At 43.6% G+C, this 12757-nt stretch overlaps 1 protein-coding gene across 2 annotated transcripts in view; it reads right to left on the minus strand.

The window, feature by feature from the left end:
• The window catches only part of jazf1b (JAZF zinc finger 1b), a 320840-nt gene that overhangs the window by 13521 nt on the left and 294562 nt on the right, over positions 1–12757 (minus strand). For both annotated transcript variants that reach the window (XM_068002519.1, XM_068002526.1), the window contains exon 4: positions 12071–12240. In XM_068002519.1, coding sequence (XP_067858620.1) covers positions 12071–12240 — 170 coding nt within the window. The remainder of the gene's footprint in view (positions 1–12070; positions 12241–12757) is intronic.

A 12757-nucleotide genomic window follows, 5' to 3' on the forward strand; every position in this document is an offset into this window, starting at 1 on the left:
ACAACTGGATGTGGCAGGACTGCAGAACTTTGATCTGATCCGTTGGTTGTGGGATCGCTTAGCTCTGTCTGTAGCATGCTGCTTCCGCTGTTTAGCATGCATGTAATCCTGTGTTGTAGCTTCACCAGGTTGGCACCTCATTTTTAGGTACACCTGGTGCTGCTCCTGGCCTGCTCGTCTACACTCCTCATTTAACCAGGGTTGATTCCCCTGGCTTATTGGTAATGGTAAAGTGAGGGATATGCCGGGCCATAAGGTTACAGTTTGTGGTAGAATACAATTCTACTGCTGCTGATGGTCCACAGCATCTCATGGATGCCCATGTTTGAGCTGCTAGATCTGTTCTGAATCTATCCCATTTAGCACGGTGGTAGTGCCACACAAAATGTTGGACGCTGTCCTCAAGGCGGGACTTCATCTCCACGAGGACAGTGTAGTGGTCATTCCTACCAATACTGTCATGGACAGATGCATCTGCGACAGGTAGACTGGCGAGGACAAGGTTTCTCCCTCGTGTTGGTTCTCTCACCACCTGCCGCAGGCCCAGTCTGGCAGCTATGTCCTTCAGGACTTGCCCTGCTTGGTCAGTCATGGTGCTACGAGCCACGCTTGGTGATGGTCATTGAAGTCCCCCACTCAGAATACATTCTGTGCCCTTGCTACCCTCAATGCTTCCTCCAAGTGGTGCTCAACATGGAGGAGTACTGATTCATCAGCTGAGGGAGGGCGGTAGGTGGTGATCAGCATGTTGTTTCCTTGTCCAAGTTTGACACGATGCCATGAGATTTCATGGGGTCTGGAATCAATGTTGAGGACTCCCAGGGCCTCTCCCTCCTGACTGTATACCACTGTACCGCCACCTCTGGTGGGTCTGTCCTGCCGGTGGGTGAGGACGTGCCCAGGGATGGTGATGGAGCAGTCTGGGACGTTGGCTGAAAGGTATGATTCTGTGAGTGTGGCTATTGCCTGACTAGTCTGTGGGACAGCTCTCCCAATTTTGGCACAAGTCCTCTGATGAGGACTTTGCAGGGTCAACTGGGCTTGGTTTGCTTTTGTCATGTCTGGTGGTCCGGTTTTATTCTTATTATGACTTTTTGTAGCAGGATTGTACAACTGAATGGTTTGCTCGGCCATTTCAGAGGGCAACCACATTGACCACAAGAATCAACCACATTGCTGTGGGTCTGGAGTCATATATATGCCACACCAGGTAGGGATGGCAGATTTCCTTCCCTAAAGGGCGTCAGTGAACCAGATGGGTTTTTACGACAATCCAGTAGTTTTATGGTCACCATTACTGATAGTGATTATTCCAGATTTTATTTAATTAACTGAATTTAAATTCCCCAGCTGCCTTGGTGGGATTTGAACTCATGACTCTGGATTATTAGTCCAGGCCTCTGGTTTACTAATCCAGTAACATAACCACTATACTACCGTACCCGTATTGAAGGGTTTGATTGCAGATTTCTTGATGAGAGCTAATTCTAAAAGAGGAGCCTCCAACAAAAGCTGGAAGAGGATAGTATCAAAAAAATTCTCGGACAAGTGTTTCCATTATTTAAAATAATGGCATCTAAGTTACGGGGGGGCGGGGGGGGTCCTGCAAATCCTCTTATGAAGAGCTAAATTTAGTTGCTGCTCAAGTTCCCTGTTCAAAATATTGTATATTTTTTGTGCTTATGTAAATTATGGTATCTAATATGGAATAAATATGCATATTTTGAACATGCGGCTTAATCAGACACTAAATTTAATTCTTCAAAAAGAGGACCATTGCTTTTTCCTATTAACAGGGGGAGATAATTTCAGGCTCTTGAGTCTTTCAATGAGAGATATTCACTAATTAAAATAGAAAACAACAAAAGAGCCTGCTATGCATTTCTATAAATATGTTAACTTAGATTGCAAGTTTTTATTCCTGTTACCGTGGCTTGTTGAAATAAATAGTAAATTGTAATTTAGATAATAGAAATATTATCCTTTCCATTCAGTTCTGTAATAAAGTTTACTTTGTAAGGTACAAATAATATCTGAATCAAAAGTCTATTGTTTGTGCTTTTTAAATTCTATTTACAGTGTATATATATATATATATATATATATATATGTTCTCTAAATAACTTTAAATGTACAATACAGGTGTTTTAGAACTTTCAAGCCGTGTTCCCTAATGAGATTAAGGATTCTTCTTTGTCCTGTTCAGCAGTTCAAGACCCAACATTCTGTCCAATTCGCTTGCCCTAATCTATTGACAGAGATGGGCAGTGCTTATTCTTGTGCCTGCATCATTACCCTTCTTCATGTCATCAAGCCCACCATAGATCATTAATTCATCCTCAGTCTGGCTGCTCACACACTAATGGTGTGCAAGATATCATTGAGACAGCCCTCCTGAATTTCAGATGAGGGCAGAGAGATTCCAGAAACAGACCAGGAATTATTTAATTCTAGGGGCAATTAAGAAAAGACTAGCTGTCAAACAAAGCACAGACAGGATGTAGCAAATTACAGGGATTTTTTTGTTAGAAGAGCTGATCTTCTCAATACTTCGGTAGTCTCCAGGGAAATCATCTTTCTGTGTGATGGCCATGAATTGTTTGCTTCCTGAACCAAGAATTATACCTTTACAATAATCCCACTTTCCAGTATGTCTTCAGCCTTAACCCGTACTGTATGTTCAATCAGACCGGAATATAAAGATCATCACCACAGAATTTTTAAATCAAGTGTTGGGATTCTCATAAACTACAGGACCTAACAGTAATAAGGTTAAAAAGCTTATTGTGCTTTGTGCCAGCTGCTACATTTTGACAGTTATTCTATCCAAGTTACTGCAGTGCTGCATAGATTACGTTTTGTAAAAAACAATTCATGTCATACTATTTATGTTTCATATAATTAATTTTTTTTATACATTCACTATGTTGGCAGAAGGGAGAGAGGCGACACAGACACTTTTGAAGGAATAAAACACTTAATTTCAATCTGTGCATCAACCGTCTTAGCTTGACTGTTTTACTACAATGTGGTGGCCTAACATACTCGGCGCACCAATGTGTGGCTCCTTAGAATGAAAAGATGTAGGTTTGTGCCTACAAATCCCAAACCAACAGGATAGATTTTCCAAGTCCTTGCCTGTGACGTGGTACTTCATACTCAGAGAACATGCATTGGAAAATCGCTGTTGGAACCTGCCAAACTGAAGGAGGAGACATGAGGGGTTGACCAAAAGCTTGGCCAAAGATGTGGGTCGTAAGGAGGGTCCTCTTTTGAGAGAAAGATGGAGAGGCAGATGGGTTTGTGGAGGGAATTCCAGAGCATGGAGTCTAGTTGGCTAAAGGATGGCTGCCAATGGTGGAGGAAAGAAGAAGGACGCACAAGAGGCCAGAGTCAGAGGAACAGAGAGTTTGGCGAGGTGGGGGTGAGAGGGGCCGTAGTGCTGGAGTTGGTTACAGAGATAGCGAGGGACAAGGCTATGAAAGGATTTTAACACGGGGATGAGAATTTTAAACTTGAGGCATTTGGGGGACTGGGAGCCAATGTAAGTCAGTGAGGACAGGTGTGATGGTTAAGTGGGACTTGGTGCAGAATAAGATACCAGTAGTAAAGGTTTGGATAAGGTGAAATTTATATAGAGTGGAGGATGGAAGATCTGCCAGGAGAGCATTGGAATAGTTGAGTCTGGAGATAACAAAGGCATGAATGAGGGTTTCAGTGGCAGATAGGTTGAGGTAGAGGCAGAAGTGGGTGATGTTATGGTTATGGAAGTGGACAGTCCTTGTGATGTAGAGAATTTTGGGCTGGAAGCTCAGCTCAAGGTTGAATAGAACACAGAGGTTGTGAACAGTCTGGTACAGTTACTATGAAAAAGTTGCTAACTAAATTAAAGTGACATAGGGTGTGAAATTCCTCAAGGGTTCTCCTGATCATCTGCTGTAAGTTTGGTGGGAACCCTATTTATGCATGTAAATTAATTTTCTGCTGAATTTATGCCAACTGATCGGGAGAACCCCTAAGGAAATTCCCAATGTTAGTTTCTCTGGCTAGCTCCATGTTGGTTCTACAGATAACTCAATGGCTGCAAACAGAAAGTCTATATGAAAAATGGTGGACTTGACATAGGTAGTCTCTTTGGAATTCTTCAGGACTCTATATTGGGCTACATTATGGTTTATATCAGTGACTTCCTTGAAGTTTTTACATACTTGGATGACAGTATCTACCATAAATCACCAATCCTTTCAATTTAGCCATAATCAATGAGGGTAATTTTCCATGTCCGTGTGACCGACAGCCAGCCTTGCCTGCTGGCAGAGCAAATTGGAAATTCCAGAATTTTCCTTTGTCGCCATGCTTTCCAAGTAGTTTATACTATCAAGTACTGAGGGTTTTTCCTGAAATATTCCTCCTGCCATATTCACTGATTACATAAGGATTCTATACCCTGTCAGTTTTGACATACCAAGACAATCAAACTACAACTGAAATGTTGAATTCCTTACCATACAGCCATCACATGATCAGTATTTTCAAAAAAATTTAAAATACCTGCAAATTCTTTGAAACTGATCAAATGGACTAACACTAAGAAAAAAAGCATACTTGTGTAGATCATATGCTTGTGAGTCTTAACTAATTTGTCAAATGACTTTTACACTCAAAAAAACAAAATGCAACTTTTTCTAAACTATGTAACAAAAAAGTTTACTTGAATCAACTGTTTCTACATATGTAAAATTCAGCAGTAAAGATAAATCATTCTTCTACAATCAATCAACTCAAGGAAGTGATGTCAATATTACCGAGATGCTACCTGTGCATTTCTGGAATTGAAACAAATGGGGACAGGAAACTCCTGCTTGAAACATAATATTAAAATTAAACTGGGTATGAAGGAATTTTATTATGCTTGCTATTTCCCGATGTCTGCACATCTAGGACTCCGAGTGCTCACGGGCATTATATAATGGGTATCCAGGGTTGCTAAGGGATCAACTGCAAACAAGAGTTAATTTAAAGGTTACAATAAAAAGATTCACTGAACAGTTTTCAGATGCCTTTGTCAACATTGATCTGTTACTGCATTTTTTTCATATGGTTGCATTAGTGCTACAGTGAGTTTCCTAATAGGAATCATTCGATTTGAGTGTTTTTAGAGGAAGAGGATGAATGGAGGAATGGCAGGCAGGTCAGGCTGTACCAGAGGTATTCTGTGCTCACCCACCAATGCCCTCACTGACAGCAGTGCAATGACTCGATCTGTCAGCAGATTAGTGAAATTCCCCAGGTGCACTGTGAGAACAGACCCGATGGCACAAGTAAGATATACGAAGAACTGACTAACTTTAATGCTGGATGGTTCTTCAGAAGCATCCCAATCACAGTATTTCATGCTTTAAGTGGTGCTGCATGAAAAAAAGGCATTCCAGGGTAGTCTGATGGGCCACCAAGCACCTCTGCAGGCCCTGATAGATCTACCTGGCAATGGCCAGGTCAGCAGAGAACCAGAAGAAGAGCTCTGCTATCTGCTATAGGGACATCTGCAGCAAAATGATCAGCTGTGGCTTGAAACCTGCCACCACCTCCTTTCAGGCATGGAGCAAAACTGACCAATAGAAATGCTGTCCTGGAGTGGCAAGCAGGGTCACTTTTTGTGCAACTATCTCATTTAGCACTATTTCCAAAAAGGGGGTTAAGTGCGGGGCTGCTCTGTCACTTGTCTGCAGACTCCACTTTGTGCCCCAACATTAGATTTTGTTTCATTTCATTTCTGCCTATCACTTCTTATCTCTCTCCCTCTTCAGCTTGTCAAGGCTGCCAAAAAAGTTTTAATGCCTTTTGAGCCTTTCCAAAGGCAGTAAGAAGTTTTTGCCTCTTATTCTGCCAGTTCCCTTCAAGTATCTGCATCCCATTAAATTTCACCTGAATTGTAATTTTCTGGTCCCATTATTAGGCCATCTCGCTGAAAACCGGTGGTCAGGTGGTAGGCTGCTCCATCACATCTGCAAACTCCATTTCATGCTACCACATTGGGCTCTGTTTCACTTCATTTTTGCCCGTCACTACTTATTCCCCCTCCCGCTTCAGCCTTGGCAAAGGCTGCCAAAGGATTGAAATGCCAGCACAATGTGTAACCTCATGGCCCGGCATATTCCTCACTCTACCATTACCAACAAGTCAGGGAATCAACCCTGATTCAATGAGGAGTGTAGAAGAGCAGGCCAGGAGCAGCACCAGGTGTGCCTAAAAATGAGGTGCTAACCTGGTGAAACTACAACACAGGACTACATGGCATGCTAAACAGCAGAAGAAACATGCTATAGACAGCTAAGCGATTCCACAACCAACGGATCAGATCAAAGCTCTGCAGTCCTGCCACATCCAGTCGTGAATGGTGGTGGACAATTAAACAACTAATGGGAGGAGGAGGCAAAGTAAACATCCCCATCCTCAATGATGGCGGAGTCCAGCACGTGAGTGCAAAAGACAAGGCTGAAGCGTTTTCAACCATCTTCAGCCAGAAGTGCTGAGTGGATGATCCATCTCTGCCTCCTCCCAATTTCACCAACATCACAGAAGCCAGTCTTCAGCCAATTCGATTCACTCCACGTGGTATCAAGAGACGGCTGCGTGCACTGGATACAGCAACGTCTATGGGTCCCGACAGAGTCCTGGCTGTAGTGCTGAAGACTTGTACTCCAGAACCAGCCGTGCCTCTAGCCAAACTGTTCCAGTACTGCTACAACACCGGCATCTACCCGACAATGTGGAAAATTACGCAGGTACGTCCTGTCCACAAAAAGCAGGACAAATCCAATCCGGCCAATTACCACCCCATCAGTCTACTCTCAATCATCAGCAAAGTGATGGAAGGTGTCGTCGACAGTGCTATCAAGCGGCACTTACTCACCAATAACCTGCTCACCGATGCTCAGTTTGGGTTCCGCCAGGACCACTCGGCTCTAAACCTCATTCGAGCCTTGGTCCTAACATGGACAAAAGAGCTGAATTCCAGAGGTGAGGTGAGAGTGACTGCCCTTGACATCAAGGCAGCATTTGACCGAGTGTGGCATCAAGGAGCCCTGGTAAAATTGAACTCAATGGGAATCGGGGGGAAAACCTTCCAGTGGCTGGAGCCATACCATGCACAAAGGAAGATGGCAGTGGTTGTTGGAGGCCAATCATCTCAGCCCCAGGACACTGCAGCAGGAGTTCCTCAGGGCAGTATCCTAGGCCCAACCATTTTCAGCTACTTCATCAATGACCTTCCCTCCATCATAAGGTCAGAAATGGGGATGTTCGCTGATGATTGCACAGTGTTCAGTTCCATTTGCAACCCCTCGGATAATGAAGCAGTCCGTGCCCGCATGCAGCAAGACCTGGACAACATCCAGGCTTGGGCCGATAAGTGGCAAGTAACGTTTGCGTCAGACAAGTGCCAGGCAATGACCATCTCCAACAAGAGAGAGTCAAACCACCTCCCCTGGACATTCAACGGCATTACCATCGCCGAATCCCCCACCATCAATGTCCTGGGGGTCACCATTGACCAGAAACTTAACTGGACCCACCACATAAATACCATGGCTACAAGAGTAGGTCAGAGGTGGGGTATTCTGCGGCGAGTGACTCACCTCCTGACTCCCCAAAGCTTTTCCACCATCTACAAGGCACAAGTCAGGAGTGTGATGGAATATTCTTCACTTGCCTGGATGAGTGCAGCTCCAACAACACTCAAGAAGCTCGACACCACCCAGGACAAAGCAGCCCGCTTGATTTGCACCCCATCAACCACCCTAAACATTCACTCCCTTCACCACTGGCGCACTGTGGCTGCAGTGTGTACCATCCACAGGATGCACTGCAGCAACTCGCCAAGGCTTCTTCAATAGCAACTCCCAAACCTCTACCACCTAGAAGGATAAGGGCAGCAGGCACATGGGAACAACACCACCTGTACGTTCCCCTCCAAGTCACACACCATCCCGATTTGGAAATATATCGTCATTCCTTCATCATCACTGGCTCAAAATCCTGGAACTCCCTTCCTAACAGCACTGTGGGAGAACCTTCACCACATGGACTGCAACGGTTCAAGAAGGCAGCTCACCAACACCTTCTCAAGGGCAATTAGGGATGGGCAATAAATGCTGGCCTCACTAGCGATGCCCACATCCCATGAACGAATAAAAAAAAAGATTGCATTGGTGAGGATGTGACACCAGGTGATTCACAGAGCACAAGAGGGAGTGGGATGTGGGTGAGGATCTGCCACCTTCTTAGCAGAGGCTAAGGAGAAGGCTGCCTATGGCTTTGGAGTCGTTTGACCCAGAACTCATGAGTACGGGTACTCGACTGAAAAGAAGGATGTTTGAGGAACATCATACCTACTTGGTGGCTCTGAGGTCAGTCTCTGGGAATGTGAGACAACTGACAGGTGTGGTTCTTGAGTTTACAATTCTTATTTACGGCAACATCAGGGAAGCTTTGTGTTTGCTGCAGGCACCAATGGAGCGAGTGGCAGCTTCAATGGAATCTAGAACAGATCCCCACCTAAGAAGCAGCTGGAGACCAGTAGGTGCCTTCACCGCCACCGAAGCACAGATTGCAGCTCTGGTACCAGTAGGGGAGATAATATACAGATCCCCGCATAACAGCTTCCAAACTATGGTGGCTGCGATGTATGTTGTAGTCTCTCAGGGCTTTCAGGATCGGATAGCTGCTATTAGGCCAGCCATCTTTTTGATCATTGGGATCACAGATCCAGCACCCAGTGGAATGGCATTGGCTGGAGTTCATCTGCCTGATACTGCCGTCTCTCAGGATAGCAGCACATGCCTGTGGCTCAGTGCACCACACTAGCGGAACGTGGAAGGTGACACCAGGCTGTCCAGGCACAAGCTCCAGAGATGAGGCCAGAAGGACTCCCTGCCAGGAGGGCCGCATTAGTCCCATGTCCCTTTGGTAGAGCAGGAGCAGCCAACCACCTCTCGTGTTACTGGCCCTCAGGATGCATCTAGGAGAAGCAATAGATGAAAGAAAGGTAAGTGTTGCCACACAGGGGAAGCATGGTTAGGAAAGAGTAGGTTGGCTTGTGTTCATTTGGGCTATACTGTAATAAAATAGAATGTGCACTGATGTCACGCTTTGTTATTCATGGAGGTTACAGTCAGACAGGAACGGGTGCACTTATTTGCTGTAGACTTAGTTACTCGGGTGATGATTATTGGCACAGTCATTTAGGGACAAAGAGGGCTGATGTGTTGTCATATTTTTGGATGGGTAGTGGATTGACGGAATGTCCTTTTTTTTTGAAAGTGGGAGAGAAGAAGGTAAGGCTCTGGTGTCAAAAGTAGACTGTGTTACACAGAAGAGGACTTCAGTGATGAGACGTGTTCGGATAACCTCTTGAGTAATGCTATTACATAGTACGTACAGGACAGCAACAGACTATTCGGCCAAACAGCCAGTGTTTATGCTCCACATAAGCCTCCTCCCACCCTTCTTCATGTAACCACATCAACATATCTTGCTATTCCTTTCTCCCTCATGTGTTTATCTGGCTTCCTCTTAAATGCATCTATGCTAGTCGCCTCAACTACTCCTTGTGGTAGCGAGTTCCACATTCTAACCACTCTCCTGAATTTCTATTGGGTTTATTAGTGACGATCTTATATTTATGGCCCCTAGTTCTGGTCTCCCCCGCAAGTGGAAACATCTTCTCCACGTCTACCCTATCCACCCTTTCATAATCTTAAAGGCCTCTGTCAGGTCACCTCTCATTCTATCATTTCTAGAGAAAAAAGCCCCAGCCTGTTCATCTTTCCTGTTAGGTATAAGCTCTCAGTTCTGGTATCATCCTAGTAAATCTTTTTTTCACCCTCTCAAGTTCCTCTATATCCTTTTTATAATATGGAGTCCAGAACTGTTCACAATGCTCCAAGTGTGGTTAATCAAGGTTCTATACAATTTCAACATAACTTCCCTGCTTTTCAATTCTATCCCTCTAGAAATGAACCCCAGCGCTTTGTTAGTTTTTTTAATGGCATCATTAACCAGCACTGCTATTTTTAGTGATACGTGTATCTGTACCCCTCGATCTTTTTGCTTCTCTACCCCATTTAGGCTTTTATTTTCCAAGGAGTATGTGGCCTCCTTATTCTTCCTACCAAAATGTACCACCTCACACTTGTCTATATCATCATATCAGAGTAGATACTGCAAAGGAGGAGGCCATTCGGCCCATCGTGCCTGTGCCGGTACTTTGGAAGAGCTAGGCAATTAGTCCCATTTCTTTCCCCATAGCCCTGAAAATTTTCTCCCTTCAAGTATTTATCCAATTCCCTTTTGAAAGTTACTATTGAATCTGCTTCAACCACCCTTTCCGGCAGTGCATTCCAGATCATTACAACTCGCTGCATAAAAAACATTTCCTCATGTTGCCTGTGGCTCTTTTGCCGATCACCTTAAATCTGTGTCCTCTGGTTACCGATCCTTCTGCCACTGGAAACAGTTTCTCCTTATTTACTCTATCAAAACCATTCATGATTTTGAACACCTCTAACAAATCTCCCCTTAACCTTCTCTGTTCCAAGGAGAACAACACCAGCTTCTCCAGTCTCTCCACATAACTGAAGTCTCTCATTCCTGGTACCATTCTAGTAAATCTCCTCTGCACCCTCTCTAAGGCTTTAACATCCTTCCTAGTGCCCAGAATTGAACACAATACTCCAGCTGAGGCCTAACCAGTGTTTTATAAAGGTTTAGCATAACTTCCTTGCTTTTGTACTCTATGCCTCTATTAATAAAGCCCACGATCCCATATGCTTTTTTTAACAGCCTTCTCAACTTGTCCTGCCACCTTCACAAGTTTGTGTACATACGCCCCCAGGTCCCTCTGTTCCTGCACTCCCTTTAAAATTGTACCATTTAGTTTATATTGCCTCTCCTCATTCTTCCTACCAAAATGTATCACTTCACACTTGTCTGCATTAAATCTCATCTGCCATGTATCTGCCCATTTCACCAGATTATCTATGTCCTGAAGTCTGTTACTTTCCTCCACATTTTTACTACATTTCCGAGTTTCGTGTCATCTGCAAACTTAAAATTATACCCAAGTCCAGGTCATTAATATATTTCAAAATGAGCAATGGTCCTAATACTGACCTCTGGAGAACACCACTGTATTGAAATTCATTTGAACATTACACGCCCATTTTGCAAGTTTATTAAGGTTTTCCTGTATTTTGTCGCAGTCTTCCTCAGTATTAACCATAACCCTCCAATTTGGTGTCGTCTGCAAATTTTGAAATTGTACTTCCGATTCCAGAGTCCAAATCGTTTACGTAAATAGTGAGCAACAGTGGTCCCAGCACCGATCCTTGTGGAACACCACTTCCCACCTTTTGCCAGTCTGAGTAACTACCTTTAACCCCTACTCCTCTGTTTACTGTTTTGTAGCCAGCTTGCTATCCATTCTGCTACTTATCCTGACTCCATACGCTCTGACCTTAGTCATGAGTCTATGATGCGGTACCTTATCGAAGGCCTTTTGAAAATTCAAATATATTGCAAGAGTAAACATTGGGCAGTAAAGGGAAACTCTTGATCGTAAGGGATGCTTACAGGAGACCTGATGACATGGACCTGAGTGGATATTTAATGCAGATGTGAAATTTGTAAGAGCTAAGACAGTAAATTGAACGTAAGCAGCATAGTACACTTCTGGTGAGTTTTGTACTCATTTCTAGCCATTTGAAAATAAACTGTAACTGTACAGGAAAATCTAGTGCTTGAAGTGTTGTGTCTAATCACTTATTTTAAGAAATCAATGCTCTTCGTACGTATACAATATGTACTTTCTTTAAGAACCCAAGCCATCATTAAAATGTACTTTAAATGCAACTTCTGGTTAAATAGATCTCTAACTGTGCTAAAAAATGTATAACAAAAAAACAAGAACATTTTCCTTGTCATATGATACACAAAATATTGATATTAAATTACTGACATTCATTCTTAGTTTAGTGGGTTATTTATCTGTATTTATAACCATCCAGCGTACCTTGTATCTCTTTTTACATCCAGGAACAGGACAGGCAAAAGGCTTTTCTTCTCCTCCATTCATGCACATGGAGCTCAGAATAGCTTCTGAACTAATTGCACTTTCTGTGGTCCAAGACTCATCACTGTCTGATTCTTCATAGTCTACCTCTTCTTCATCATATTCACTACCTGAGAGAGAGAAAGAGAGGAGACTTATGTTTAAAAATAAAAAAAATAATTTCATAAAAAACATTTTGATTTCACCAGGTCGTAAAGCATCCAGACCCCAAATATCCGTGGCCTTGCCGGTGAACTGCTGCTGTAAATTAGTTGGCAGTCTGTTGGAATGGGACCCAGTTACGTTAGTTCCCGACCTTGTGCTGAAGATTCCAGATAGGATTGTTGAAATGGAGCTTCTGATCATCCTTTACAAGGCCACTGATGTAAGGGGAACCGGGGCTGAGAACTCCAACTCCATACATTGGAATTCTCGTGTTCCAGGCCTTCTTCGGGCTACTAACAAATCCACCAGTGTTCATTAGACTTAGAAAGGAGGCAGCGTTAGGAACACAGATAGGAACTTAAGAAAGGACAGGACTGGAAAAGACTCCAGTCCATTTGCTGGGTCCCAAAAACTAATGACCCATAATCACTCTTGCCTTCAAATATCTATCCAATTCTTCTGTAAATTTTTCCACACTGCTTT

Source organism: Heptranchias perlo, chromosome 2, assembly GCF_035084215.1.
Source record: "Heptranchias perlo isolate sHepPer1 chromosome 2, sHepPer1.hap1, whole genome shotgun sequence".
In the NCBI taxonomy this organism is placed as follows: domain Eukaryota; kingdom Metazoa; phylum Chordata; class Chondrichthyes; order Hexanchiformes; family Hexanchidae; genus Heptranchias; species Heptranchias perlo.